At 39.2% G+C, this 26,311-nt stretch overlaps 1 protein-coding gene across 6 annotated transcripts in view; it reads left to right on the forward strand.

Moving 5' to 3' along the window:
- Window positions 1-26,311, forward strand: part of prkcaa (protein kinase C, alpha, a) — a 286,081-nt gene that overhangs the window by 86,631 nt on the left and 173,139 nt on the right. For all 6 annotated transcript variants that reach the window (XM_084710879.1, XM_084710895.1, XM_084710887.1 and 3 more), the window contains exon 3: window positions 19,113-19,195. In XM_084710879.1, coding sequence (XP_084567005.1) covers window positions 19,113-19,195 — 83 coding nt within the window. The remainder of the gene's footprint in view (window positions 1-19,112; window positions 19,196-26,311) is intronic.

Genomic DNA, 26,311 nt, shown 5'->3' on the forward strand with positions numbered 1-26,311 from the left:
ATCTTACCACCATTATTTCCATAGCCTTTGCCACTTCAGGCCTCTGTCTGAATAGAGAATGAGGTGATTAATGTGTGCAGAGACCCATTCACCTCAGAGCTCCTTACAACTGTTGTACCTCTGACTCTGCCACAATGTTTCTGTCCCACCTGTCACACACAAGTCTTCTTTTATGGTTAACTCTAATTGTCATACCTACAAGGGTTCCCCACGAGTGCCCATTGTATAATTTGCGCACACAGCAATCCACATCCTATTATGGGCCATGCCTCTTGACCGCTCTCCCCCACAAGTGGCCATTATGTGTGCAGTGCACAAGACTCCTTCTCACTATCTGCCAATTACCAGTGGAAAAAGAAAACGCCTATGCATTTCTTTATATACCTCACTTATATAATCAGTGATCCATGTTTCTTCGACTGAGCATTGATTAAGCCTTGTAAATCCTCATAGTGTTCTCTATACACAGGAGCTTTTGATAACAGATGGAACCTAATTGCCATTTTGAATACAGAACCTACGCAGCATAATTGCTCTCTAACAGCAACGGGACCGGATCAGGATTCAAAATCTCATCCCGCAGTGGGTTGACATCCAGCGAGACATTTATTCAGGATCTCAAGAACTTTGTGCAAGGATAAATATGAGCGTCATTTTAATTGGGTCTTTCAGCCTATACGTGCTCAGAAAGCACATGGGAAATTTAATGTATGGGGGGAGGAAATCAGTCATGTAAACATTCATTACTGACTTTAGACCCAGGCTTGTTCTGCAAAGGTGTAAAAGCATGTGTTGCATCCCCAGTTTTATATTTTGCACCCTCAGGTGAAATTTTTATTTTAAATGCTAGGGATGCACGCGATTAGTCGACTATACGATTGAACATCACCACCCATTCATCACCACCCTCGCTAGTCGGCACCAGAAATACTAGTTGTTTAAACTATTTATCAATATTTCGTTCATGCACAATGCCAGTTAACTGGCTAGTCTAAATTAAATGTTGTGTTTAATTTACAGGGCGTTTGTAATACTCAGCAGGTTCAACTTGTTCAACAACTCAAGTTGAACCTGCTGAGTATTACAAACGCTCTGATGAAGGCTTTGTGCCAAAACGTGTAAACGTTTGTTTTTGTGATGTGAGCCAAATAAAAAACTGAAATGTGAGTATTTTGTCCTTCCAGACTTGAGATGTGCTACCTTTTTTGATTTTTTGGAGTTGGTTACTGGATTTTGGGTTTAGCACTCCACTGAGAATCCCATTGTTGAAGCGCAACCTCCTTCTCTGATTATCAGAATAGTTAATCATTAGTTTAAAAGTCGATTAATCATTGCAGCTCTAGTTCCAGCATAATCTGTTCATTTGAGATCACACTCGGACTGATAACACCTACAGTTTTTTTCATTGAAGTTTCCAGCCCACACTGTAGATAGTAGTGCACCCCTGCTAATGTCAGATCTACCCCCAGTCATTTTGCTCTGGAACTGGGCCTGGTTAGACCTCAGTCTTTATGACAACTTGCACCCAGCAGTGTATGATCTGAAATAATATGAATAATATGAAAATTTCACACATTCTTTAACTCAGTCCAGCCAAGGTTTCCGCCTGCAAGCTGCGTCAGTGTTTAAGATGCATATACAGTGTTTATACAGATGCAGTTGAAAGGAGCCTGAGCTGCTTTTGTTTCTGTAGCAAATTAACGTTTCCCTCTTTGACCTTGGTTACATAAACGTCTGTCTGGAAATTGCATCGTGCAGTTATTGGAAAGGAGATCAGCGTCAGCGCCGCATAGCAGAGGCATTCAGCTGTGTGGTGGAATTCTCATATAACTGTTTGATGGGAATATTTAATATTTAATACGTTTTTTTATGGGCAAAGAATATCTGTAATGGTGTCCAAAGACCAAGCTGAAACTGAACAACTCTGAATTGGGGTGTTTGAGTTTTAAATCAAGCTGAGGCCAGTTTCACTGCGCAGTGAATACTGAATGATGCCGTGATTGCTGAATGCTGAAAGCTTTGGTCCCATTTCACGGAATAGTTAATAGGTATGAGCCAGAATACGATTGGACATTGGTAGAAAATCTCCCAGGGCATTGCCAAACATGCCCGTAAGACTGAATGAGCTGTTCAGATGGACTCTTTGAATCATATTTCTGCCAAATACGTCCATGAATTCACTTTCCTCCTCTGCGTTTTCACTGTCTGCTATTTGTAATAAGTCAGATGAAAGAATGATAACATCAGTAGTGCGCAGATAATGCTGATTGTAAACCATCTGACTTATGGCTTATGTTAATAAAGACAGCATCATTACTTGATTAAATGGACTGACTGTATATTTTCTTGCGTGTCTGCAAACTTGGCCTCTGTGTCAGTGTGTGTGCAGCAGCTTCAGGCTTTCTGTTTATTTTCTCATTCTTTGGAAGATGAGGGTTCATATTTAGAAATTAATTTCTGGTGCTACTAAAAGTTTGTTTGTGGTGACTATGTAAAACAGGCCTGTTTGTTTAGTTCTTGGCACTTGAGAAATGGTCATTTTATGTTAACATTTTCAATTATATGTGAAGGCAGCACTCGTCATTTACTGGTTGGAATGCACCTTTTTATATCCACATGCTCAGTGAGAACACTGTCTGTCTCAGATGGACAGAGTGGCCGCTTCAGGTACATGTCGAAGGTTTTTGTTCTTTCCGTACGATATGTTCCTTAATTTCTTCTGACAACCTCTCATGGCTTGTTTCCTTGGAAACTACCCCTGCTTTGTCCCAGTATGTCCATGCCTCTCTTAACATTTAGTACTTCAAGGTGGGCACTTAAAGTACAATGCCTGCAGTGCTTCGTCCCTGTTTGCTTCATTAGTAAGTTCTCTTCTCTTCTCTTCTCTTCTCTTCTCTTCTCTTCTCTTCTCTTCTCTTCTCTTCTCTTCTCTTCTCTTCTCTTCTCTTCTCTTCTCTTCTCTTCCTGTAAATGTGCTGCACATGTTCCTGTATGATACTTATTCATGCAAAAGTTCTTTATGAATTTGATGATGTAGAGCAGGGGTCTTCAACAGGGGGGTTGTGACCCCTAGGGGGTCCTCAGAGTTATGTCTGAAAATTCACATTAAAGGGATAGTTCACAGAAAAATGAAAACTGAGTCATTATCTGCTCACACTCATGCTGATTCAAGGACAGGTTTAGTTTTTTAGTCCAATCCAAATCTCCTAAAGCCCTGACATGCCATTCACCTGTGTGCACACCATCACACCACACACACCCAATTCAGAGTGCAAAGCTAAGGACCTGAAGTGAAAATTAAGGCTAAAAACATGGTATAAATGTCATCATTCAAATCAACTAGGCATGTTAGAGCATTAGGAGACTTGGATTACACCAGATGAACAGCATGGAAGCATTTTATGTTTTTCTTTTGGTTGTTTGGTTGTTCACTCCACTTGTTTGGGAGATTCTGCAACCCTGTTTTCCTGTGAAACTCCAGCCGTGTATTGTGGACTTAAAAACTAAACCTGACCTTCAGGTGGCATGAGGGTGAGTAGATAATGACTGAATTTGGGTGAACTGTCTCTTTACCATGAATCCAACATATTATTAGCAAAGATAAATCAGCCAATCCATAAAGAACACCAAAAATATTTATTTTGCACAATACTGACAAAAGCTAGGAAACCATCTAAATCACTGTGTGGCACCACTTGATAACAAACTAGTTATGTATTATTGAAACATATTTTCTAATTAACTGTATCATTATCTTATAATTGTGGCCTACAAACACTCTTGAGCCACAAGAATAATTCTGTAACTCCTCAAGCAAGAGACTCAGGTCACAGGGCTACCTTCCACTACCACTGATGAAAGTGCAGAGTGTGAGGCTAACACAGCTAGCATTAGCCACGCTACAACTGCTGCTGACTTAGCAGCTACGGGTTAGCACAAACAAGAGAAGACCTGAAAATATATATGTAGATCGGTGGCCTGAAAAATGTTGAGGCCACCGTTTCTAGAGGACGTGGCCCATGAGCATTGCTCCTTCAGAAGACTCCATAAAAGATGGCCCAGTTCCACAGAAGACTGACCTAATGGCTCATGAAGGCGGGTCCTGATAACTTTTAGATTTGATGACTGTGATATTGTCCTTCAACAGCCCAGTGTTAAGTGTAAATATTACTGGGAAATTGGGCGGGTTCCATAATACTAGAGTTTACAGTACAAGTAGAGGTGTTTAACTTCAACACATAATGCATGACTGGCAAACGGTGCACCGGGTTAAATCTAAATCTAAATATGTCCACATAACTTCCTTTTCCCTGTAATGCCTTGTGATTCATTTCATCTGCAGCCTGCTAACAAGAACAAACAAATGGAGTTTATGACTGACTTCTATCATTGACATCACACGAAAAACCACCTGAATGGTAACAGGCATACTTGATGAATATGACACGGTTAGTTGTTGTGTCTCGATCCTTCAGCTTTGCTGATCATCTCATTAAGCAGTTGACCGGTGCACAACAGATTAAGTGAAACAAAGGACAGGATTTGCAGTGGTGTCCTCCAAATGAGGCTGCATTTCTCTGCCATATTTAAATGAGTGCTGGGAAAAGGATGGGACTTTTTGGATTGTTGGGACGTTTTGTGTCTTAAAAAGTTGGATTTTGGAGCTTCCAGCCCAGTCATATACATCTGAGTGTAGAATGATCTGAAACTGTGATGACAATATACTACTGTTACTTAGCATGCTAATACATTTTATTATGTTTTGGCTGATTTACTTACTTACTATATTTATTGGGTCACATGACAAAGTTTCTTTAACCTAGCTGTTGTGTGTAACAGTTTTTTTTTTTCCTACTTGTGTCGGTGCTGAGGTATTAACAGTATGGCAGGATTGTAAACAATGAGCAAAGGGGAAGAACCTGTTATGTGTCATCTAGCTGCATAACCTGAAATGTAAGTTGCTACTCTACAACCAGACAGCACCTATTTGCATGGCTGTGCTTTACTCCGGTGACGGCTGCACCCAAGATAAGAGAAAGTCGCAGATTCACATCCACTCTACTGAGCCTGAGCTCATCTGAGATGGACTGATGTAACATGGATAAGTATTTCAGACATTCCAGATTGTTTTTGGCATCTCATGGACGTCATGTCCTCCAGTCTAAAGAGGAAAATGACCATCTAGATTGTTACCAGTGCAAAGTTCAGAAGCCGACATCTGTGATTAGGGCTGGGTATTGTGTAAAAATTCTAGATACCAGTACCCACACCTTGGCTTCAATACTGTTTCCTGAATGATCCAGCCCTATCTGTGATGGTATGCCGATGTGTCTCTGTCACACCTATAAAGGTCCCATTAATGCTGAAAGGCACATACAGGTTTTCGTGCAACATATGCTGCAATCCAGACAGCCCTGCTTATTTCAGCAAGACAGTGTCAGGACACATTCTGCCCATTACAACAGTGTGGCCTAAAGAGTTTGAATACTAGACTGACCTGCCTCATACTGAAAATCTGTGGTGCATTATGTAGTGCAAAATTCACCTCAGAGATCCCCGACTGATGAGCACCTGAAGTTGTGTATCGAGTAAGATTGGGAAAGAATTTTAATTTCAAAACTTAAAAAATTAGTGTCCTCAGTTCCCAAATGCTTACTATGTCACCCTGTCTCAACTTTTTTGGAACATGTTACAGGCATCAAGCAACAAAGTTAAATCTAATCTTGAAACTGAATAACATTATATTGTAATTATCAAGAAGAAAGTTGTTGCCAAGCAGCTTGATTTAAAATAACTTCAGTCCACCAAGTCACTCAACTTAATGTACTTTATTTGCATGACGATGAAAAACTTGCAGACACTTAAAGTACAAGGTTTATTGATTCATATAGAGATCACAGTTATTTAGTATTAAATAGATGGCATTAAAAAAGACTTAGAGACAGGGTTTAATCAATGTCAACAGTGTCTAACACACAGAAGCCTATTCTGCTTAAAAGGTCAGGATGTTAGAGCCAAGTCTCAGCTGGGACAAATCAAAAAGCACAATGAAGTCTCTTAATTTTTCATTTCCTGCCAAGTTGTTACTTCAGATGATGAAAGAGCTTTGCAGCGATGCACAGTGTTGTCAGCTTTAATATCCAGACCTTTAAGTTATGATGATAATGAATACAGTGATCATGGGGAGAGGCTGTATGGATGGTGTTGGTGGTGAGGCACTGAGGTCGCTGCTCCTGTGTTGTTGACCTCTGACATCACTTTATCATCACCACAGTTCTTCACAATTTCCTGAAGACATTGATCACTGCAGGATGCTCATGGCTTCAGCAGCACTGTTACTGTTTAGAGTTGATTTTACTCATGATTTGATATAATTTTGTATCTCTAAGTTTTTTAATTTAGTTAGTAATTGTGGCAGTAAGGTGTTGATGATATGCTAATATTTGCTGTTAGTCTAGGAGGTGTCATTGGAATTTGGTGTTACACAAATGTGTCAGTTTGAAATTATAGTGATACTTAGTGATCGCTTGTGTGTGTGTGTGTGTGTCTGTGTGTGTGTGTCAGTGGTCAATGGACCTGAAGCTTGTCCACAGCCAATATTGAATACCACTGGACCGATCAACCCAATTGTTTTGTGCACATTCATGACTGCATGCTGAAGGACCTTTTTAAATTCAGAATCTAAAAAAAGAGAAACCTGAAAAACCTTTTACAAACCTTTTACCTCTACATCAGCAACAGCCACCAGAGGTGTTATGTTTACAGGTCATGCCATTCTTGTGAATGCTATGTCGCAAGAACACCATAAGGGAATTACGAGGGAGAACTGATTATATTTTGATGGTCAAAGGTCACAGCGACCTCACTAGACACATTTTTGGCCGTAACTCAAGAATACATGTTCATACATGCTGACAACTGTTAACTGGCCACTAGGGGCCTGCAAGTGATCAACACCTGCTTCAGTTTGAAATCTTGTTTCAGCTCGAGACAGCGTATGTGGATGTCGTGTTAATGTTGGTGGAAGTTTGCAAATCTCTGCTGGTTGCATCTGGCAGTTTTGTGGCATTGCAGCAGGTGCTTCACCATCTGTTGTTTGGCAGGGATCTGCACTCTACTGAGTGACCTCTTACTTTTGAATTTTTTTTTAATAGTACAATATTGCTTTGTAAAATGTGACTCCATTTATAGACAGAAATGCAACCGTAGAGTTTCTCCTGTCACATCTGTCATAGGTGGTGACACACTTATTAAATTTAAAAAGTGCCGGCAGAAACACTCGAACATTAAAATTTATTTTTTAGCTGCAAAGACATGACTATCTTGTCGTCCATCTTTGCAGCCATTGACATGAACGCCAAAACATCTCAGTCTCCCCCTGGTGGCTGGTTGCAGTATCGGTCATAAGCCCTGCTACCTCCATGTTCACAGAGGAGACTAAGGCCAGAATAAAGAATCAGTGTACATGTCAAAAAGTTTCATGTACATGCTTTCTGATGCTTGTTCAAGTTTTCATACTTGAAGAAGAAGAAGAAGAAGAAGAAGAGTTTCAACTTTACTCACAGTCAGTGGTTGCAGCCAGTTTGAATGAACCCTTGGGTAAACCTGTCTTCAGTAGTAGTTTGTCTCATATTTCAATACATAATCTTGATAAACCATGTGTCCCTGTCTGTCTGCTTTATTATGCTCATTATGCTCAAGCAGACACTATCCCGAGTACTCAGCCCCCTAGTTTAAACATCTACTGGCAGCTGATTGGTTCAGGTTTTAAATGTAATCTTTGAAACTAGGAGTTTATGGAGGCACACCCCTCACTAAATGCTGCAGTTAGCGATGTAATGTGTGTTTTGGCCAGACACTTGGATCACTCACAGTGCAGTAAAATGATAAGATTGGCATGTATGTCTGTATCAACCAGTGAATAAAAACCTTTATCGAGGCTGTTTCCATGTACAATTTTGTCCTGGTCTGATCTAAATTGTTTCTGTATAATTATTTCATCTCATTCTCCTTTTCATGGTACTGGAGTTATTGTTTGGTGACAGTAGTGGAAATTGTCCAGGCATTCAAGAGGAGAATAGAGCCGCAGGGAAATAATGAGAGCTTCCTAGTCTTTGAAGAGAGGCTTTTGTCGAGAACACCAGTGGGCCGCAGGGCCTCTTGATGGTTAGATCTAAAATCTTCCTCCACTGCAATTCCTTTGTTTTAGTGAAATAAATGCCATCTACATATCCAAGAGCTGTTGGGATTTAAAATCCCTCTTTCTCATTTCCTGCCTGTATTCAAGAGGAAAACTTCAGGAAATTGCTCTAGTCAACTTCTGACCTGGAAAAAATTTGGAAGAAATTGATTTGCCAGAATGGGAGTAGGAGTGGGTCTGAGCTATGTTATCTTTTGGGAAGAAAAGTGATTTAGCTGTCTGTTGTGCTTGAAGGCAATAAGTATTGATTTGATAACCCTCATTTTCTCTTACTTGCTGTATAATTAATCCTGTCTGAAGAGAAAGGAAATTATTGGGTCAGAGGCAGACAAATATCTCCAGTTACCCTAACAAACCCTTTGGAAACACCGCAACCTAGTTATTCTCTTTTTTCAAATGTGACTAAGTTGGAAAGCTCAACCGATATATCAGGCAACCAGTATTGGCCTGGTAAAGCTATATCGATATCTGCATATATGTTCTATCTGCGTAGTTGTCCTTAGAAACTGGACAAGGAAAAGTTTGGAAAAGGGCAGGCACTTTCAAAAACACTTGGCAAGTGATTGAAAGATCCATCTGTCTATCACATCTAACAGCCGGTCAGGAGAAGAGTGAAAATATCTTTTCCATGGAGAAAAGCCTTCAGTGTTGCTCTTTGCTCTTCTTTCAATGAAGAAATACTCTGCAGTTCTGATATAACTGATGCTATCACAATATCCATGCTAACCTCTTTAAGACGAGTTGCTTTTATGGACGCTTCTTGCTGTTGTTACACCTAAAACCAAACCCTTAGCTGCCCGTAGTCCCTCTTAGGATGCTGATTGGCTGCACCACTTTTGGTGCAGACACAAATGGGTAACTTGAAAGATGGATTCTCACTTGATCTGATGATCTCATAAATCCACCTGCCTCAAAAAGTAACGCTACACCTATCTCCCGATCCAGTCCTTATCACTTGGGTGCCCATTTGATATGACCGCCCGGTCAGTGTCACATATCCGATTCTGTGCCCGTCATTGTCACACACATGTTCTGCACGATGGTCACGTCATGCGCGCAGCAGACAAACTGACTGTGATATCAACACAGTGCTGATAACAGCTACACAGTCTGACACATGTCTGCTTGAAGCTGGTGTCAGGGACAGATTCCAAGAACAGGATAAAGAGAAGACAGACAGTCTACAACGAGACAAAGCAGCTGACAATGTCGCAGAACAGCCATAAACTATGTAGCTCTTAATGCTAATGTTAGCCAGCAGCAGACTGCTGTTCACAGAGGGACAGTTAAACAACCTGTGTTGATGTGTCTCCTCAGACATTTTCTCATCCAGACTCCTTTAACTTCTGCTTCTGTTTTTCTCACGGCAGAGTTTTATTGTAGCAATGTGTTGCACCGCGTCAGTCTCCAGTTTGTTTACATCTGCTTCCACAGGAGATCTTGTGAAATTGCGTCCCACGAGGCATCACATTCAGCTGATTCATAATCTTAACGTAAACCTATAATAAGTCCTGGCTGTAACCTGGAGGACTTTGGAGAAAATTTAAATAGTATTTAATTAATATTTAATAGTCAGTATCTTATTATGAACATTTAATTTAATTTTATATATATATATATATATATATATATATATATATATATATATATATATACATATATATATATATATATATATATATATATATATATATATATATATATATATATATATATATACATATAGTTTATGTTTTTATTATTTATAGATATTTCTAATTATTGCAAATTAAAAATTCTGTTGAAAGTTTACTATGTCAGTGCTATTATATCATTTTGGACTGTACTGTTAATTGTTACACTGTAAAATATTACACCTCTATTACATCTTTTTGTCCTGTTATCAAGTGTTTGATAACCACATTTGAGTGATCAATGCAAAAAATGTCTATTAATATATTCTATATTTTTATTGGCCAATATGTAGTTACTGGAATTTTTTTACTCCCTAATATCAGCATCGGCCCCCAAAATTCAGCATCGGTCAGGCTCTACTAAGGTGTTTACAGAGATAACACCTCATATCCCTGAATTCTCATTTCTTGCAGGATTCAAAAAAACATCTCAGCTGGCACATGTGCATGTCCATGACCCTATGAGCCTATTCAATTTTCAGTCCCGAAAGTCCCTGATTTAATGCAATCGCTCTAAATATCAGCAGCCTTTAATAGTAACTGACCACTGTGACCCTGATGTCCTCAGTTTGCCTCATGTTTGTGCTTTACAAGCTTTACAACTCAGTAGCTTCCTAATGATTTGCTGAGATAAATATACTTTAATAACAGACTAATCAACACTTGTCGTTCTTGACATATTAGATTACATTATAATGCCGTTACTGTGAAGTGAGCTCGCTGCCTTTGCCTCCTAATGGAGATTTTCCATGAAGATGGTGTCAGAGGTGATGTATGTGTTGAACCCCGGTGCTGCCCCAGAACAAGACCACAGGGACCACCGATCACAGGCAGCTGAGCTCTAATGAGAACTACAGGAGACGATAGGCTTCGACCTTCTTCATCTGCAGCCTCCGCTGACCTTCTTCCTTATCTTGCTCCACCTCTGTAGCTCACGTACGTGCCTCCTCACTCTCTTTTCTCAGGCTGTTGCCCGTGCAGTCTTAACAAGCAAGGCCAATTCCATAAATCTTTAGAGAAAAGACTTTTTCAGACGCAGCCATGTTGCAGAAAATGTCTTGTAAGATGTCCTGGCCAACGTCAGCAGATGATTGGCTAAGATTGAGGGGGATTTATAAACAGAATATGACAGAAATGGAACAATACAAATATGTATGTTTCATTAGTGTATAATCACCTGAAAATAACTATTAGTATATTTTCATTACCCATGAATGAGCCATTTATATATGTACATGTCTACAGAGTGCATGGGTCCTCTTAAACGGATACCACAGTGTTTTTTTGAGTTTGACGGCCAGAGGTTTTCCTATATGCTTGGAAGGAGAGAGTGATGCAAGGCACATTAAATTAGTCGCAATATGCACATCATCCCTAGCTGCCAGCTGGACTTTTTCAAAGTCCAAGGTGACATCTCGTTTGTCTAAAACCCAGAGACATTCAGTTTCATACGATAATAGATGAAGAAATCAAGAAATCCCCATATTTGAGAGGCTGAAAACAGCATTTTCTGCCTTTTTGCATGAAAAATTTCTTGAAACATTAATCTTTATCAAAATAGTTGGGTAAGTGAGGTACCATATTTACTAGCCCGACATGGCACTTTACTTGCTTTGGGCGAGAGGGCACTCCTTATTGTTAAGCCCTGAAACAAGGGCAGAGGCATTTTTCATTTTTTAGTAGTTAGTCTTGTAACTTTATCCCCCAGTCACCATCTTTCTTGGCTTAGCTGCGCTGCCCTAACTACCAGTATTATAGTGCTGAGCACTATGATACATCACCTCAATATAACATATCTGAGTCAGTTTAAAAGAAAGAGGAGCATCTGTATTTTTGGTGGTATTGAAAATGATTCTGTACAGATTTCTTTACCCTAGTATATCATAATAGCTTGATACTGCCCAAGCCTAGTTCCCTCTTATACCCAGGTCATAAAGTCTTTTTGTATGAGCTCTTTTGATAACATGTCTTGCAGAGTAGGACTTTCACAGGAGAAATGCACTGCTGTGAAGTGCTAGAAGCAGGAAAGCCAGTAGTTTCAATGACGATTGATGCTGCTGATGATCACTGAAGGCTAAACAGTCAAGGAAACGGGCACCCCATACAGAAACTCAAACATCAACAGAAACAAGACAAAGCACTGTGGGCTGGAACATCTTCAGTAACCCTGTATGTCTTTGGTCTTCAAAATGTTGGTGTGAGCTGGGAGCTGCTCACTCTATCAGCTATTTACTGAAGGATGAATTATGGAAGGAGTGAATCAGTGAGATTTATGACCTCTCTGGTTGCGGTTGGCGTTGTTGTGAGTTATGTTTCATGTTGGTTATTGACCCGCACTGACCGATGGCCCAAAGGAGGCACGAGGGGGTAGTTGGAGTTGAGTTGTGGCGGTGTGATACATCTGTGTGTGGGGGGTTGTATTGATTTGCCATCATTACATATGAATACCAACATTTTGGTAACCTGAAACTCTTGCTGTGCATGCATAGATGATAAATTATCATATTATCTGGTTTCGTGCCTGAAATACAGATCTAGTCTAAACTACGGCATATATTTAGATCTTTTTTCCCTTGAAGTAACTGATTGCAGCATCATGGGTAGAGAAGCTGGCGTGCGACCACAGCGCTGCAGTGAAATCTGGGCTTGGAACGTGGATTATCTCTACAACAACCACTATGATGTATTTCGCTCCAAGTGGAGCTTCTGTCTGAATATTTACAACTGCAGCCATGGTGTCGGAGGTAAAGAAAAACAGAGATAATTGTAAATATGCAGGCATGGGCTTAGTTGAGCCTGCCAAGTTCTTAAATGCATCAAATGCTTAGATACATCTCTGACAAACCAGATAAATAAAATATTTATGATGCAATCAGCAATGATCCTGTTGGGGTTGATGTTCTGACAAGCGTACGAAGAGAAAAAAGGTGGATTTTACCTACATAACTGGTATCTCGAGTGGAAATTTAAGCACTGTCTGTGTCATCATTAAACCTGGGCGACTGCCACCCAAGCAACAAATGACTTTATAATGAAAAAATACCGTATGCTCTGTAAGAAACATATGTCTACATGTTATGATGCATCTAATTACTAATTTAAAGGAGAAATCTGTAATACATTCAGTGTAGTAAATCATAAAATGATCACATTGTATCATCAGAGATCAAGGAAACATTAAGTTGGAATGCTTGCCTCACTTGACATGAACGCTGCAGCCGTGGAGTTTGAAATTTCCTTTCCGGGCTGGAAGAACTGTTTTGTATGTCAGTTTCACATTAATCAGAGTTCAAATTAATGCAGAATTTCCACCGAATGACTAAGTGTCTGTTTATGAGTCATAAGAAATCATTAATAATCTTGTGGAAGGTGTAGATGTTAATAACTGTTTATTGAGAAAAACGTTAATGGAGTTTGGCAGACAGTGAGACAGGCAGCCACTGAACTCGTCGTCCAGATTGTGTTGTTTCAGAGCAGTGGGCTTTAGTTGACAGGATAATGGGCTTAACTTGACATTGACTGATAATTGAACAGCTGATCAACTTATGTTTTTTTATGTTCACTTGTTATGTTTATATTTATGAGGTTGCACACATCCTGCAGACGTCCTGTAGACCTCCTGCAGACTGCCTGTCTATGCTGTATCTAGGAAGGAGGGCGAGGTGTGCTCATTTTTGCATGTGGAATTGCTACATATTGCTCCTTTAAATAATGCATTACAATACATTTTCCTATGTTTTAGCATATTGGCTTGGCAGTGCCACTTCCCTGATGAACAGTGATGTTTCTTACTGTTGCCTAGTAAATATTGATTTTTTTTTGTTGCTTGCTTCATCAAAACAGATACAACATAGTAAGTATGTAGAACACATTTCTTTCTGTGAGGCAATGGGGCTGCAAACAAACAAACAGAACTGCTGTTTGTCCATACATCATGTGTGGACGACAGAATAGAAACAGTATAGCAGCTAGCTACATTATCATTATACAAATGTTGCTGCCTGTCAAGGGTGATCAGTTGAAGCAATAAACTCCTCAGTGCTGCTATATTGTCCTCAAAGACATAGGCAGAGTTCTAATGCTGCAAAATCATTTGTTCTTCCTGCATTCAGTGACATCACTGGAACTACATTTTCAGTTTGAATTTCTAGTCTCCACCCCTTGACAGCCTGTGGCTTTCCTAGATTTTCTCACCCAATGCTATGTTATGGCCAACTGAGTAATAGCTAGACTAGGATGGTGATACACGATAACGTAGACGTGGGAGTCAGAAGCTTACATGCAATGCATCCTGGGACATGCAGGCACTGCAGGTATAGCACTGAAAGCAGGAGAACTCAGCTGTCTTGGTAACTATAGCAACACGGACGAATTCACTGCTTCAATTGGCTACACTTACCATCAACATTAAATGGATATCAGCTTGAAATGTGGCTGATTTCCCTGTAAAGAAGTAATCTGTAACCATTGTGCATGCAAAAATGAATGCAGCAGATGAAACAGTGAGTTAGACTGTAAATAGGTTGTAATCCTGTTTTATGCACGATCTAGGGTTGAAGTGAGTTGTTTTGCCCCGCCCCCTCCTCTCCACAGAAGTGCAGATTGCGTGCAACCTTGTAAATTGACAGTCACAAGTGCGGACGAGTCTTCCACCATAAATTGATCAGCTGTTTGTAACTGCCGTCTGTCAAAGTTGAGCCTGTTATCCTGAAAACAAAAGCCCACTGCTCCGAAAGAACACACTGGGTGAGTTAAGTGGCTGCCTCTCACTGTCTGCCAAACTCCATTCACATTTTTCCAAATTTAACAGTTACAAACATCTACACATTCTGCAAGATTAGTAATGATTTCTTATGACTCATAAACAGACACTTATTCATTCAGCAACAAATCGGAATAAATTTGAACTCTGATTGATGTGAAATGGAAATTCCCAGCAGGTCCGGAAAGGAAATTTCAAAGGGGTTCACTGCAGCTTTATCGTTCATGTCAAGTATAGCGAGTTTTTCTGCTTAACATGTTTCCTTGATCTCTGTTGACACATGGTGGTGATTTTATGATTTATTACACTAATTAAATTACAGATTTATCCTGTAAGGACATAGGAGGAACAACAACTGCAAGTACTTATCAACTACTCAAACATTCATGCCTTTATTTTCTATTAACTGGTTGATATAACATAGCGTTCCCTCTTATGTACAGTTCATAAACTCTTTAGTACGCATGTCTGGTCGGCCTTTCACAGGAGAATTTCTCTGCTCTAAAGGAAGTGCTTGTAGTACAAGAGCTTGTAGTTTCAATGAGAATTTATTTCTGCTGATGAAGAGTGACGTCTGAACGGTCAAGGCCAGCTTAGTTGGCAGAGAAAAATGTAGTTAAGGGCATCCAGTAGGAGGATTAACTGAGGCAGAGCAAATATGAAAAGAACAGATGTTTCAACATTATTAGCCAATAATTTTTGAACTAGATGACTGGTGACTCAATATGTAATGTAATATACAGTATAAAATATGCATAATCCTTCATGCATATTCAGAATTTCATGTGGCACAGAGTCATTGTTAATCCATGGTGATAAAACAGAAATTATCCCTTTTGTGACTTATGCACAATAATGTGTCATATAAATCTGATTTATGAGCCACAGTTAAGCAGAATCTTATACAATCTCAAATGCAAAATATGTCCTCTACAATATTACACATATATGTTATGCAAATATGGTGTTACATTCATAAATATCTGTTTTTATTCATGAGTTTATTTGTGTGTCGGGACAGATTGTGGGATGGAGTTTTGACTCATGCCAAAACATCAGTGATCAGAAGTCATTCTCATTAACAGCAGCACACTCATCACTCAGTTTGTGTTTGCATGTCAGAATTGTAATTGAGACTTTTGGACTGAATGAGGACACATAAACCAGAGTTTAACTGGTAGCAGTGATACATAATGCATGAGTGTGCCAGCAGTGTGAGTGATCAGGTGATAACGGTGAAAGACAAACAATCTCAGATCTTGTTTTCATTTCTGTGACTGGCATCGATAATTACTGGGTCTTTATGAATCGACTGTTAATCAGCGTCAGTTTGGGGGGGGTATGGATTGGTATGGATTTCTGTCAGGCTTTTTGTTTTTTCTTTGATCTACTCAGCCATGGTGGCCATCACAGCTTTGGTTCACAAAAAGAGCACCAGCTGTATGCGATGGGACACCAGTGCACCAGAAGTTGTGATGCATTTATGAAATAGTTTGAAATAGTTTTATTATGTGATTTTAAGTACAACAACCACTTTACCTCTGTAATAAAACCCAAAGGGAACTATAAACTATTAAACCATTTCCAGGCAACTAATCTTCTAGCGTGTAAGGCAGCTGATATGGTGCTGCATTGTGTTTTATCCACTGCAAGGGCACCTTAGAAAGCACTTTACCACATTTAGTCCTGTGGAAGGGAACTGTAGAAGGCCTTGATCATGTTTTCTCTGCTGCTACAAAGGCATCCTGTAAGGATGTAACTTTATCATGTTTTATCTACCATAGGGGCAACCAAGAGCCACCCTATTGTTATTTAGATTTATATATATCATATATAACACCATTTATAATAGTCAACATAATTCTGCAAGTCCATAATAATGTTGTGAAATTATTATACTGAAATATATATGTAGTAGACTGCACAGCTTAATAAGGAACACAAAATCAGTAAAGTAACTTACTACAAATAATCTAAAAATATCATGTGTACAGTAACTATGGTTACACTTGTAGCACGAAACTGCATCAATGATTTGTTACATTTAGAAAGTGACCATCTAATAAAAATAAAACATGTTTTAAAAGTTACTGTAAGAACTTGAATGGTATTGTTAAGTACTCGTATCGGTACTCAGTATCGGCAAGTACCCAAATCTAAGTACTCCGTCTGAAAAAAAGTGGTATCAGTGCATCCCTAGTTCTAATATGTTCATAAATGTATATGAAATAATGAGAATCTGTAGTTTATTCTATGTCTGTTTGTATGAACTAAGAGTGTTGAGATTAGAGCAGCAATGAGTCATTGATCATTAATTGGTCATTTTGAGTTATTTTTTAAGAGAAGAACATCCAGATTTTCTCATCTCGGTTTCACAAATGTGAACATTTTCTTATTTCCTTAGTTCCCTCTTAAAGTAAACTGAATATTTTCAGACAGTTTATGGACCAAACAACTAATCAATAAATTGGGAAAATTACTGGCAGATTAAACGATAATGAGAATAATTGTTAGTTGTAGCCTTAGTTGAGATGGTGCAGATATTTGAATACCTATCTAATATCTTTCTTATACTTTTCTTTTGTGTTTGTTTTTCACATAGCCATGTAGAAGTGTAAAAAATAGGCTTCATCAAATTATTCCAAGGGGCTTTAGTCTAAAGTCCTCAGTTTTTTGTGTTTGTGTGGAGCTGTCTGATCCAGTGGAGAGACCAGAGCTGATCTGTACGTGGACGCACGTAAAAGAGGAAGAGCCGGTAGTGAGGCTGTAAAACTGAAAATCAAGCAAAAGGTCTCTCAAAATGCATCACAAACCACTAATGGAGTCTACTCAGGGTTACTCAGCGCTAAAGTGAAGACTATTGAAAACCACCAATTCAGATGCTTTCATCTCATGCCGCAAGTGTCGGCCTTGAAAACATTAAGTCCTGGGTTAGAAAGGGAGGGGCGCTCTTGTCTTTTAAAAGGAGAGATGGGCAGAAATATCACTCTTCTAGACACAAGTGTGGTGGACACACAAAGACAAAAGAGTGAGGAGATAACATGTATTTTACTCAAACTGGGACAGTGGGGTGGTTGATTTTCACTTATGCTGGAAATTATACAGTGAAGTTGCTCAGAGTTCTCTTAATACTAATGAAAATACACATTTTAAATTTAGATTTTTATTTAGCTTTGATTTTAAAGGGCTACAGAGTTGACATGTTATGGTTGAGAAACATCTGATAGCAATATTATTTATCAAAATTGTCGAAAAGTAGAAAACTTACTAATGCTTGGGCACTATTCCCACCTTTAAACCAGGAAGTGAGACAGGTGTCCTCAGGGTAAAGCTAAATTATGTTTTTGTGAAGATCGTGGCTTTAGGCTTTTAACACGTTTTTAAATAGTTTTATAGTTGTGAATTCTTGTCTGGGACAAGGCTGTTTTCTGGCACAGAGCAAGTTTAGAAATGCAAACCAAAACATTTCATGAATGACATATATTTCACACCACAATTATCGAAATTTTATCAAAATGGGAATATGGCTTTCTGCAATTTTCAAATTGCAGGAGGTGCAACATTTATTAAAGGCAAAATGTGTGTCAGAAAATGTTTAAGTGAATGAAAGTCGTGAGGCAGAGACATCCTGTCCTACAAATCAGATTTTACAGACTTAAAAAAACATCTTCAAACACACCATAGCCATTTTAACATGTTTTTCGATCTCAAACCAACTCAGTCTAACTAAAATAAGAATAATGATATCACAATTGTGACATCAGTCAAAATAATCAAAATGAGATATTTTTCAAAATCATTCAGCCCTAATTATTGGAAGTAGAGTGTTGGTATCAGTATTGTATCTGGACTGATTTGTCCAAATTCTCAAGAACAGGTGATTTATTTCTACCGGACAGCTCACACTGTTAGCCTCCCTCATCCTGTCTCATGTCGATGTCAGACACTTTTTGAGAACTGGTAACAGGCGCCTTCCTCCACTTGGGTCGGCTGCTTGCTTGGCTGCAGCCTGCCATGCACTCAGTGACCTGGCAGTCCGACCGTGACAGTGACACCGTGAGCTCTGACACCACGCTGGCCCAGACGTGCCCTGTTTGCGTACGTGTTCAATTATTTGTGTCGGTTTGTGGACGTCCGCGTTTGAATGCGATTTGCGTGCACGCAAAAGTGTACGCGGTGTCCGCTCCAGCTCCTGTCATGTCAGTGAGGAGGTGGCACTGTGCTGTGCAATAAGAGCAGTCAGCCTGCAGGCAGGACTGGCCATCTGGACACATGGTGAGGAGCCTAGCCCAGACATCAGTGGTTACTCAGTCCCTCTCAGTGTTATCAGATCTCACTCTGCTGTCTGTCCACCTATCAGTCAACAATGATACACTGTATTTTTTAACCATCACACTCCTTCTCTCCTTTTTGTTTTCTCCATCTGTCTGATTATTTCTTCCTCTCTGAATCTCTCTCTCTTTTCTTCCCCCTGCAGTTTGCTGTTTTGTGGTCCACAAGAGGTGCCATGAATTTGTCACGTTCTCCTGCCCGGGAGCTGATAAGGGGCCCGACACAGACGTAAGTAACCAAAGCCCAGCTGTTGCCTGTCACGTGTTTGTCAGTGAGGCGGTGCCTTTCCTGCCATTTATGCTGAGGAACATAAACAGAGTCATCAAGATATCAAGCAGTCCGGCCTCTCTTTTCTGCCCACACTTCTCCTCTCTGACAGCTGTAGATCTGCCATGCATCCTCAGTGTATTGTGAGCACTGTAGCATCACTTTCCAAGCACCCATCTGCAAAGCGCATATTACCTCACTCAGCCTGAACAACGTGCAGATTGTTGAAATGATTAAATCAGCCCTCTTAAGTATTGATCACAGCAAACTGACTCACATAAAACAAAGAAAAATACACTGCTTACTCTGAAGCTGCACCCTTGTTTCATAGCTCTTGAGAACAGAGCTGTGATCTTTGACTCTGCTCGTCTGTAGTCAAAGAAGCACCTTCAGATGTTAAATTCAGCCGACTCATGATTGAATCACAGCAGCAGCAGGTGGCGAATTCAGTTCATTCAATGTTAATGTTCCAGTCGAGTCACTGGCCGCCGCCTTTAGGAGCAGTGATTTAAATATTCCACTTAGTGAGTCACTCTTTCCAACCTCTTAAGAAGAACTACATTTTAGATGATCCTCTCCCTGTTATAATGAAATCAAAGTCAATATTTTTCCTCTAAACTAAGCAACTTTTTAACATACTGACAGACATGTTCATCCTCAGAAGAGTTATGGAGTTAATGCTGGAGTCAGGGACACCACTTGAATTTTAATTTAGGCTTTGCGAGGTTTGAAAAGTGCTTGAATTTTTGGATAAACTACTTGAAACGGCTTAAAACTGCAATTGCATTGCTTTCATAAAAAATTGCTACCCAACTGAAAAGTTCACTGGTTCAGCCAGGTTGTACAGGATGATATACAGGAGTCCACTTACAGACAAGTCACACATTTTGAAACATGGAACTGTTTTCCTTAAATTTGTAATCCTTCTGTAGAAAGCTTCCACAGAAGATCATTTTGGTTGTTTAAAGTGCAGTAAAATTTAATTTAATGTGATAAAGAAGTGAAATAATCATTTTGAGTACATGTTAATAAATATATAATTTGGCACAGTTGCAGGGTTTGCAACTCAAAATTTCAAGGCTACTTACTGGAATAGATTTTTGAGTTTTGAGTAGGGTTGCAAATTGTAAGCACTCTCCTTAATTGATTATTGGTAACATTAATGATCAGTTAAAAACAAAAATTTTACTTATACCAAACAATACTAAATGTGTTTCCCTGCATATTACATAACCTCTGAAACATATGAAGACATAAAGGCCTAAAAATTAAACATATATTTTACTAAATACACTCATAAAAATGATCTGTTATATTTCAGACGGTTATTTGATAGTGGATTGATTAAATTTTACTTGATCAATCAATGAGTCCAACTCAAACTCTTACATTTTGAGACAACCTAAAAAAAAAGTTGCTTTTCTTCTTTGAAACTCAAAACTGATTGTATTTCAAAAATTGGTCAAAGTGAGCTGTGACCATTTCTAGTCATGATTTGGGTGCCTGAAAATTAAATGGTTTTAATTGAAAATGTTAAATCATTATCTGTTATTCACTTTCACTTCAATGAATTTGCTCAATAGTTTGAAATACAATTTCAGGTTTTGAAAAACTCAAAGATTTAAGTTTATATAAAAAAGAAAAGTTAATTATCACAACAAAAGATTAGTATTTAGGCTCAAAACTCCAAAATCTATTGCAGTAAGTTACCTTGAATTGTGCACCAAGAAGCTCCTTGAAACGTTCTTAAATGCAACTTTGGAAAAGTTGTCAAAACCCTCTGTAGTATATAAATAATAATTCTAATTCATTCAGGAGGACAAAGTTCAAACAAAAGCAGACTGGTGGATTTCAGTGGCATTGGCAATGTCCTGCTCCGGCCCCCGAGACAGATGGGAAGTGTAGGAGTCAGTGGCCAAAACCAACACACCTGCATCTGTCTTGGCCAGACCAAGCACACTGTACTGGTAACAGCTGGTTGCCTGCAACTGTCTGAATTAATGATAACACTGAAAAGAAAGACTCTGAACAGAAGTATAACAGTAGTACAAGTTCACTAAGTACACTGTTGAAATACTCATGTTGAATTAATTTAGCTTCCTGATGATATTTAATGAATTGTCATTTGTCAGGGAGACTCACTTTGAAGTAGTTCATAATATATTTTGTACTTTGGTTTTCTGGATAAAATAGGGTAATGTAGTTTTCTGTTCTGAACATTAAAGGTGCTGTATATGATATGTACTTTCTCTAGAAGTCACAGTAGACCACCAGCATCTCAGATCAAAACACATATGCGCTTCATTTGCTCAATAAACTTGAAGGAAAAAATGTAATCTGAACACTTAATGCTCAAAAAACACAGCTGTCAAAAGTGTCAAACAAGGCAGTGCTGATAATAAATAAAATATAGGTCAAGATTATGTTACTGTATTGTTCATTTCTTGTTTAAAATGTTTTAAGAAACATATTCAGTGTGCTGTTTAGGTGTAATACGAGATGCACTGTGACCAGGAAGTCGCCATTTTGGCTCTGGTTTCCAACAAAGACTCCCAAAACTCAGCTCAGGCTGTCAAAGGTGGCTCAAGATTTTGTTGCTGCATTTCCTAAAATGTTTTCAGAAACATATTTTGGTTTAACATGTTGCTGAGTATTATAACCAGGAGGCTGCCATTTTGCCTCTGGTTTTCAACCAAGGCTCCAAAAACTCACTGTGTGCTACAGCAGGTCGTGCAGATCAAATACAGATCAAGGTTGTGTTACTACATTGCTTATATCTCACTTACAAAGTTTTCAGAAATGTATTATGGTGTAATGTTTAGCTGGAATACAAGAAATCCTGTAACCCGGTGGTTTCCAACAGAGACTCTCTAAACTCAGATGAACTCTGAAACTAAGCAGTGCTGATCAAATATGGATCAAGATTATGTCACTTTATTGCTTGTTTCTCTTTTAATATGTTTTCAGAAATATGTTTTGGTGTACTGTTTGGCTTAAATACAAGACATATCGTCATCAGGCAGCCGCCATTTTGGCTCTAAACAGAGAAGCTTGGATAACGACATAAACCATGGAACGTGACATCATTCTCTGCTCAGGATGCCATAGCTCACTATATCTTTACATAACAAATAAATTTTTGCTGACATCTAGTGAGGCTCAATGTTGCATATTGCACCTTTAAATACATTAACAAGGTTTTTGTTCTTCGGCCATCAAAACCATTTGAGATGCTTGATTAATATCAGCCTGGATGACATGTTCAATGAGGTCTCCCACTGGCCTCTTCTTCGGCTGCTAGTACCAGCCATGTGCCATCAGCCGCTGCCTACCTGACTGCTAAGTGTGAAACTCCATTTACATGCCTGCTCGCCTCGCGGGCATGCGGAACCTCTCAGCGTTACAGCAGCGCAGCCCCGGCCTCTGTAACTGGAGATATGTCAGTGTGTCATTCAAGATCATCAACCCAGACTCTTGAAATAGTGCACGCCGCGGATGACACGGAAGCCGTAACGGCAGAAAATAGTCTGAGCAGAAGGAGGAGCGGGGGTTCTTGATTCAAGCATGAGTAGTGAAGGAACATCAGGTTCATCATTAGCAGCACAGTTGACTTTTAATGACCTTTGACATCTGTGTGCTGCAGTGACCTCAGTTTTCCTATATTCTATATCACACATAATTAATTTAGCTCCTAATTTATTGCTGTTTGACTTAATAAAAGAGCAACATTCTACTTTCTTTTCCAATTGAGGTTATTTTATTTTTGTATGTTGTTGTATCAAAAGGCAAATTTCACTTTCTGTTCAGAAGTCTCATAACCCACAGTTAGCAACACTTGCTGCACTGTAAAACAAAAAAGTTGAGAAAACTTCAAAAACTAGAGCAACCAGCTGCAAAACCTTTTTGACATCACTAAGCTAAGGTCAAATTCTTGTGTTTGTTAAACTTACACGTAAACCTGAATTTGAATGAAGTTAGCAGGACTCAAAAACACTGAGGCAATCAGCTGCCAGAATATTTTTGAGTACATAAACTAAAGAGTTGTAGATGATCAGAGCTTTAATATTTGGAGTTACTGGACATGTACTCCTTTGTCTACAGTTAGATTAGAATTATTGATTAAGCCAAATGAAATATCTTCATTAAATGCAACCCCTGCCATTGCAATAAGTTAACAGAACTGAATAATTTTAAGTATAAAAACCCATCATTTCATATAAAGTTCATGTTAATTGAAAATTACAGGTTTCATTAAGACAAAAGAATCTGGTTCAAAATTTTCACTGCCTATTACAATGAATTAATTTGAGTGTTTGGTTTTTCTTTCTGTATATTTCAAAATGTGTGGACAGCTGGTGGACACAAAACGCAGTGTTTTCTTATAGGGAGGAGACAAATTTGGATTTTTATGCACTACTGTTGACGTATATTTTCAGTCAAAACACACAGTTTCCAGATCAACAAATGTCATAATTTAGGTTTGCTGAACTTAAGTACATGAGTATATCTGAATAGTAATGTTATGTATGACCAACTTAACATAACACTTTGAGTGAACTTCTTAACCTAAGCTAGTGCCTGCTGGGGGGGCGTAGAACCACTGCAGGGGGGTGTGGATGACCAGGGGAGATATGTAGAGTAAAGCAAAGTTAAATTAATATGATTTATGCGGGGAAATAATCAAACAGTCATTAATTTTTTATAATGGGGTGATGGGGTGCAGTTTTTCGGTTTTTGAAGGGGTCAGAAAAAGTTTGGGAACCACTGACTTAAGATGACAAAGCAAATTAGCCGGTAGCTGAGTAAAGTCACAAAGTCTTTGCAGCTGGTTGCCTTACTTCTTAAAGTTTTCTCAAGTTTTCCTTTTTTACAGAGTGGGGTCAACCACATTTCATTTAGCCTTGTACTTTAATGCTTGTTGTCATCGCCACACTTGGATATCAGGTGTTACATGCTTGTCTAATACACTAACAGTGCCTCACAGAAGAGGAACTAAAGTGCAGTAATCCAATCCAACTCGAGCAGACTTCACTTAGAACACCAGAGTGTTAAATTATTCTCAGCCTTTTGTTCATGCAGAGACTCTTTATGACTTTCTAACTCTATGATTCATGTCACCACATGGCCACCACAACGCAAACCTCCGTCTTTTAAGAGGGTTATCTTGTGTCATATCGAAATATTTGATGCTTCCTTTTAATATACATTTCTGTGCACTTAGCAGTTCTGTTGCCAGGGGCAACCACACATATTACATGGCTTGCTGCCTCCCGGGCGTGCAATCCAGGAAGGCAATAACTCCCATGGCCAACAAATATCCTGAAGATTTGCAGTATCTAGGCTACCTGCATTTTATGACTCACGTCTGTGTTTTATAACTCCCCCCCCTGCATGAAACCCAGTTCGTACAACGATGCCAAAAAGAGCCACCAGATCTTTGTAGCAGCAACCTCGTCACGGTCGGCTAGCCTTAGTTTGACGGGACTAGTTTTCCATGAATATCCCCACAGCAATGGCCTCAGGGTGTTGTTTCAAGGGCAGATGAAGGCTGCGGATACTCGCACACGAGAGCCGCTCTGATATTAGTGCCACAGAGCACACTCAGTGGTGCAGTTTGAGATTCAGCTTGAGGACTGGTGCCATGTTTGAGGAGAGAACTAACACTTGATTCATCTCCCAGTTTCACAGGGATTGGAGCGGATGTCTGTCTGGTCACAGGCTCACTGCTCAAACCACTAGATTACTGCTTCTCGTGAGACATTTTATATTATTGTTAAAACTGTCATGTAAACTGGTAAAAATATAAAATACAGGTCTATACAGAAAAAAAATGTTATTAGAACTAGTTATTTGCGTTGTCTTTTAATTTATGAGGAGCCTTGCTTTTTTATGTTTTGTTTTGTATAAAGTCTTGAGAAAGTGTGACTCTCTTGTTTGCGTCTTTAGAATTTTACATTATTACTAAATAACGAAACACAATCCTACTGCTCTGAAAATACACACTCTGGAGGTGGAATTAAACGGCTGCTTGTCTCACGTCGTGCCAAACTCCATAAGCATATTGCTCAATTTAACCATTTTAAACACGTACGCCTTTTACAAGATCATTAATGGTTTCCTGCATAACCATAAACAGATGCTTACTTATTTGGCAACTATTTGGCATCAACCTGACCTCTAATTAACATGAAATGGGCAACAAAAATAGTTATTCCGGCTGGAATAGAAATTTCAAAGAAGGTGGTATTGCTGATGTCAGATTAGTGAGTGTTTCTTTGATCTCTGATGACACATCATGATCTTTTTTGCGATTTATTACAGTAAATATATCACAGATTTCTCCTTTAAGAGGGTAATCCAGTTCAATCAAAATTTTGCCTTAAAGGGACAGTTCAAAACACATCTTTTATAATATTGGTGTGAGTTGCTGAGTTTTGGAGACAACGGTCTTCTTTTGAATGTGATGGCACTCTGATTCTGGTGTTCAAAGCACCAAAAAATACATCAGACTCAAGATAATCCACAGAACTACAGTAGAATCTAGTGGAACTACTTTCTTTCTGCAGTAGAACCTACTGGAACTCTGCAGTTCACTCCAAGCAATCTACATGGATAAATAGCACTACCAGCCAGACGACAAATCTGTGACCTGTCCCTTTAAGGTGATAACGTGTAGTAATCGGTAATACTATCACTTGTAAGCTCATCCCTTGTTAGTACCAATTAGCCTGATTAAAGCACTTAATCTAACAAAATGTTTTCGTTTGTCTGCTAAGTGTAATGTTACCAGCGGGTTGAGTCAGTTCACTGCTTTACAGGACAAGAGCATCAATAATGTAGCAGCTTCCCGTTTCACTACAGGGGCTCAGCAGATGAAACTGAGAGGTTTGATGTGTCTGCATTTGTGTGGGTGTGTGGCTGCTGCATCATTGATGTCCACTTAACCAGTGCAGCACACATGACCCGGGGCAATCTGCAAGTCTTTTTGCACTGATTTCCCCCTCTGTGCTTGCACACACACACACACACACACACACACACACACACACACACACACACACACACACACACACACAC

This window comes from Lutjanus erythropterus, chromosome 3 (assembly GCF_056507025.1).
Source record: "Lutjanus erythropterus isolate fLutEry1 chromosome 3, fLutEry1.hap2, whole genome shotgun sequence".
In the NCBI taxonomy this organism is placed as follows: Eukaryota; Metazoa; Chordata; class Actinopteri; order Lutjaniformes; family Lutjanidae; genus Lutjanus; species Lutjanus erythropterus.